General features: G+C 50.5%; 1 protein-coding gene across 1 annotated transcript; it reads left to right on the top strand.

Annotated features, from left to right (window-relative positions):
• The first annotated feature begins 433 nt into the window (after positions 1-433).
• Positions 434-2680, top strand: LOC106330779. Its single transcript, XM_013769195.1, has 4 exons — positions 434-1177; positions 1452-1901; positions 2063-2192; positions 2310-2680. The coding sequence occupies exons 1-4, from the start codon at positions 434-436 to the stop codon at positions 2678-2680; spliced, it is 1695 nt and encodes a 564-aa protein (XP_013624649.1).
• Positions 2681-5950: the final 3270 nt, after the last annotated feature.

Below are 5950 nucleotides of genomic sequence, written 5' to 3'. Positions count from 1 at the left end.
CAAGGCGACTATATAAGAGTTCAGCCAGTTGCAGTCGGAGAATACGGTCCTCCGGGATCAAAACCAAGCCCGCAGCAGGGCAGGCAACAAGAAGCGTCGTTTCAACACCCAAGTTCGACCCATGGAACTCCGGAGAAGGCGCGACCGATCAAACTCCTGGGTCAGGCGTATCCGGGGCAAAACGCAAAGGGGCCGAGAATCCTCAGGTCCACAACCTGGAGGAGAGTGATTCCGAGCCAGAATCTGATAAGGAGACGCCTGAAAAGATATCAGCAACGGAGTCCTCTATGACTGCCTATCTCGAGAAGATGTTCTCCACGAGATTCGACGCCATGCAGTCCATGGTGGAACGCCTACCAAGAGTAGCTCCTCCAATCAGAAGGAGCAGGGGATGCTCGCGGTTGCGCTTCCAAAAAAATCCCACAAGGCTACAATGTGCAAAGGCTTTGGCTCCACTCTGATAGGACCTGCCCTACAATGGTACATCAACCTACCCACCAGGTCCATATCCTCTTTTGCGAGCCTCAGCGACAACTTTGTGGAGCAATTCGCAAGTAGTAGGAGCCTGGAGAAGATTTCAGACGGTCTCTACGAGATTCTTCAGCATCGGGTAAAACCCCTGCGAGATTACATAGCCCGCTTCAACCAAGAAAAGGTGGCAGTTCTCGAGTGCAGCATTCCTACCGCGATCTCTGCCATCAAAAGGGCCCTGCTTCCAGACGGGGGCCTCTACAAAGAACTAACCATGTATCCCTGCAAGACCATGGAAGACATGTTATCCCGGGCCTGGGCGCAAGTGAAGTGGGAAGAAAACGTCGCTAGCCGCGCTAAGGCCCAGCCGAAGCAGGACCAAAAGTCGGCCCGATCGGATCAAGGAAATCGGGATGAAAGATCCTCCCAAAGAGCGACCAAGGACTCCAGGAACAGAAACCAGGGCAGGTTCCAGTACCGACCCCTGGAAAAGGAAGAAGGAATGTCGGTATCCACTTGGCCAGACATCTCCCATCTCTCGATATCCACACCGGAGCTAGTCAACGTCTTGAGCCAGATGGGCCAACAGGTCAAGTGGCCTCAAAAGATGAAGGCACCTGACTCGTTCCGGAACCCTGGCCTCTGGTGCGACTTCCATCGCGACCACGGTCATAAAACTGAAGACTGCGTCGCTCTAAGGATCGAGGTCAATGAACTACTCCGAAAGGGGAATTCCTCTTAGAAAAAGCCAAGAACCATCTAAATAAAGAAGTGCCGGCAAAATCCGCTGGAGCTATACCCGCCTCACCACCTCGTAGGACCGAGTGATCCATGTCATATCCGGAGGTTCAGAGATAAGCGGCGTGAGTTATGCAGTTGCCAAGAAAAGCACCCGCAATGCCAAGCACGGCCTGGAGATGACCAAACCAAAGCGCTAGCTCCTAGGTACTGACGAAATAAGCTTCACGGCTAGGGAGCAGGATGAGATCCTGGCTCCCCACCACGATGCCCTGGTCATCTCGCTCACCGTAGCAAACTGCTTGGTAAAAAGAATACTAGTGGACAATGGTAGCTCTAGCAACATCATCTTCCAGACTGCTTACCAGGACCTAAGGCTGGAGGAGAGAGTCCTGACGCGCAAAATAACTCCACTCATCGGATTCAGCGGCGAAGTCAAGCAAACAGCCGGAGAGGTCACTCTCCTAGTGTACGCTAAAGGGATCAACATGTCTACCAAGTTCTTGGTCGTCGGCAGTCAATCAGGATACAACATGATCCTAGGAAGACCCTGGATTCGCGACATGGGAGCAGTCCCTTCAACCCTTCATCAAATGGTGAAATTCCCTGCACCATGGGGCATCAGAATAATCAAAGGAGATCAGGAGAATTCTCGATCCTGCTACCAGACCGCCTTAAAGGGGAAGACCAAGGTCTTATAGCAATTAAAGAAGAGACCTCAGGTCCCGCAAACCCAGGGACCAGAGGTCAAGAGGTCTGGCGAATGGCGATCAGTTCAGAGGACGCGGACCCCGAATCACGTGAATGACCACCTAAGGACCGGTATCGACCGCTTCACATGGTCTAACTCAAGGTCCTCCAAAGCGGTACCCCGCATGGATCTCGCCAGCTACCAACCGATGGTCTCGCAAATGAAGAAGTGGGGCATAAGCAACGTGAGAAGACCTCCTCTGAAATCATACCGGATGGATCTGGGGCAGAGGGTACCCTGCCAACGGAGAACAAAGATACCTAGCCAAGCCAGAGTTCTTCAAATGGTCGCTCCGGTGGATGAATGCGACAACCCATCTCATGGACGTGCTGAGAACCTTCATCACCAGGAAACACTGGCCACGAATCCCCAATAGCAAGAGAATCTACAGAAGCTGGGGCACGAGACAAGTCTTGGTCACGGTCCCCGGACCCAAGGGAGAAGCAGTACCCACCAACGGAGAGAGGGACGACGCGCCAAGCAAACCGGCATGAAGTCCACCTCCCAGGAGGAAAGCGACATATGGGTCCACAGAACCAAGAGGACTGGTCCCGACCACGGAGTGCTGCCAGGGACCGCAGCAAGAAAGAGGAATCCTCCAGCAGGGGCACTCAACCAAATAGCGAAACAGAGCCTACGGGCTACATAACAAAGGTAAAACATGGCCTAACCACCGGGGTACCTCGCAAGCTGATGTCTTGTGCGGTCTCCGGACCATGATTTTTATTACTTATTATTTAAGCATTATGTTTTCCTACTCCTATGTACGCTGAAACGTCTCCGGACAAAGCTTATGCAATAAAATAGTTTCGACTATAAAAGAATAGTAGGAATATCATAATACTTAAAGGGGCAAACGAGCTGGATCAGTTCCAAGCGACCTCCGATCCTGGCCAACCCTCAATGAAAAATTGGTACGACCACAGAAAAACAAAACAGGTATGAGACATAAGGCAGAAATGGGTCCGCGCAAGCCCGAGTATACCGTCAAAACTACCTAAAACCCATGTATAACCTCAGGCATATCGGGGTCCCAAACTAAAATAAATACCCAAACGTGAAAAGTACCTGTATTAAAACGCTACGTGCAAAATAATACAGCGGACACAAGGTATAATTTCAAAAGTACTGCGATAGCAGGGAGCAAAAGTGCAAAAGTCCGGGAGCACCCTATAATATCCTGCTTCTCCAGACGTGGAAAGAATCGTAAGCCTGGCACTTGGGTTTTCACCCATACCAGCACCCTCTAAGTTTGATAGTGCCTTCCTGCAGAAGCAGCGTGCAGCACGGGAACTCAATATTGGCCAGCTTCTGAGTGGCAGAATACGAAATCTCAACAGGTACCGATAGTGGCCTCGTCTAGGATGGCAGAATACGGTCCCTTAAAACTAATATTCCGGGTTCTGAGAAAGAACTCCGGGCTCAGAAAGGCCTCAAGGTCAAGAACCCACAGGTTCCTAAAAACCCACAGATTCCTAAAAATGACCTCAGGGTCCAAAGACTACAAGTCCTATCAAAAACCGCCGGGTCCAGAAGCCATGGGTTCCCTAGAAATAACCTCTGGGTCCTGAACCAATCAGTTCTCCAAGCGATCCTAGGGTCAAAAGCATAGGGAACCAGCCAAGAATTTAAAAGACCGAGGGTTCCAGGGAATCCCAGCACCTAAAGCCCACACGGCTCAGATCTTGCAAGAAGATCCTCGAAGAGTTTTCTCCACACCAACGCTTAGATTACTCACACAGTATTCATCAGCTCTCTAATTCATCTCCGTGAATCAAGCTTCGAAACCCCGAGATCAATCCGCAACCTGCAAAGAAGGGGAAATCACAGAAGAAAGCCAAAACTCCGGGCTTAAAGGATGGAAGCTTCGAAACCCCGAGATCATTCCGCAACCTGCAAAGAAGGGGCAATCATAGAAAAAAGCCCAAACTCCAGGTTTAAAGGACAAAAGGTCCATCAAGAACAGAGGTCAAGGTCGACAACAAGCAAGTGAGAGATGCAAAACTCCGAAAGCATTCTTAATAAGCCACAGCAGGGGCATTGTTTAAACACAACAAAACAAAAAGGCACAGGGGCCTGATTCAAAGTCTTAAACCCTCACCGAAGGCAGTTACAAAATAAAAAGAGACCCCTTCATGGGGTCAAGAGTTCAGAGGATAGAGATTGGAATCAGCTGGCAGGAGGGTCATCAGTAGCGGGCTCCGGCGTCTTCACCGCCTCCATGTCGCCAGGGACCTGCGGTTCACCCTCAAAGGAAGTAGTGGGGAGTCCTAGAAGCTCGGCCTCAGTGATCTTCACCATTTTGTACTGCCCCACGACATTCACAGGATCCCAATTGTCGGTCTGGCCATTGAGCCACTCCCGCATCAGCTCCCATCGAGCCACGACCTTGGCACCATTCACTGCCATCGCCTTCTCTACCTCAAAGGTCTCCGCAGTATCCTTCAGATCGTTCAGCTCCTCTTCCATGCTCTTTAGCTGACCCCTCAGAGAGACATTCTCCGTTGCTGCCAGTTCTCCTGGTTCCTCGCCTTGAGCCTCGTTCTCTGCCTCAAAGGTCTCTGCAGTATCCTTCAGATCGTTCAGCTCCTCTTCCATGTTCTTTAGCTGACCCCTCAGAGAGACATTCTCCGTTGCTGCTACTTCTCCTGCTTCCTCTTGGTTCCTCGCCTTGAGCCTCAAAGCCTTAATCTCATTATCCTTGGCTAGAGCAACATCCTTTTCCTCGCGCAGCTGGGAGGCCAGAGCATCCATCTCGGCTTTCGTGGAAGCCGCACCTACCATCCTCTCCCCAAGATGGAACAATTGAGACGCCACCTGCCCATCAGATCTAATCAATAAACAGAACCAAAAGATCAAAAAGTCATATGGAGCATTACCTGAAGCAAGTCACCCTGGAGCGACTGAATGGTCACGGACGAATCTTCCTCTGACGCCAAGAGCACTGGAGTCGAAAGAAATACCTTCGTGTTAAGGTTGGTAAGCACTGTGGTCCAATCATAAGAAGCAGAAGGAGAAGAGGCCGAAGCCTTGGATTTCTTCTTAGAAGAGGAAGGAGAAGTAGCAGCAACCGTGAGACGTTTGCTGCTCCTGAGAAACTGAACCTCATCGTCATCGACAGAGGCAGCTCGCTTGGGAGCGGATTTTCTCGCAGACATCACCTCAAGGGCCTTCTTGTATTCCGCTAATGCCTCGTCACCTTTGGATCCTGACATCTCATCTAAAATGCAAAAGCAAATCCAGTCAATGACTATAAGGGAAAAATGAAAGAGAATGAAAGGCTTACCCAAGATGCTGCAACGCTTTAACGCCGCCTTGCTTACGAGAAAAGGAATCTGGCGTCCCTCGATAGGAAGCCTCAACACCCGTTCTATGGTCTCCCTCCCGGAAAAGTAGTCCACACGACGCAAATCTGCATCAAGAAAACAAGAGACTATCAATACCTTCTTCGCCTAAAGGACCTTCGTGACTCCTACAGCTAGCCTACCCTCTAGTTGCCATATAGGTAAAAATCCTGGAAGTCGCATGAAGGGAAACTTCTCAGTCCAGTTTTCAGAAAAACCTGGAAGACGCTTCCTCTCTCTCTTAGGAACTTCCCTAACAGGAGGCTCCTTGCCCCGAGGACAAAGATGGTACCTCCATTCTGCGTCGCTTAAAGGAGAAACAGAATAAGAGCACAAAACTTCAGCCACCCCGATTATGAGCCCTTGGAGATCGCCCAAATTTTGCAAGGCTATCAAAGTTCTCCAAGCCGGAGGGTTCAATTGACCTGGGGAAATCTCCAAGGTTTCTGATATCTTGGCCGCCAAAGAAGGGACTCGATCCCTGAAACCTGACTCGAAGTAACCCTCGTATACAGGAACTTCGTCCACGCCAAAATCCAAGACCCTATCTTCTAGACCAGGCACTCGGATGATGACGTCAGCAGGGAGATTATACTTCATCCTCCAGTCTGCAACCTCCTCAACCCCTATTACCGAAGGAGGGCCT

Source organism: Brassica oleracea, chromosome C3 (genome assembly GCF_000695525.1).
Source record: "Brassica oleracea var. oleracea cultivar TO1000 chromosome C3, BOL, whole genome shotgun sequence".
Lineage (NCBI taxonomy): Eukaryota > Viridiplantae > Streptophyta > Magnoliopsida > Brassicales > Brassicaceae > Brassica > Brassica oleracea.
The sequence above is the reverse complement of the archived record's forward strand: the minus strand, read 5'-3'. Positions and strand labels throughout refer to the sequence as shown.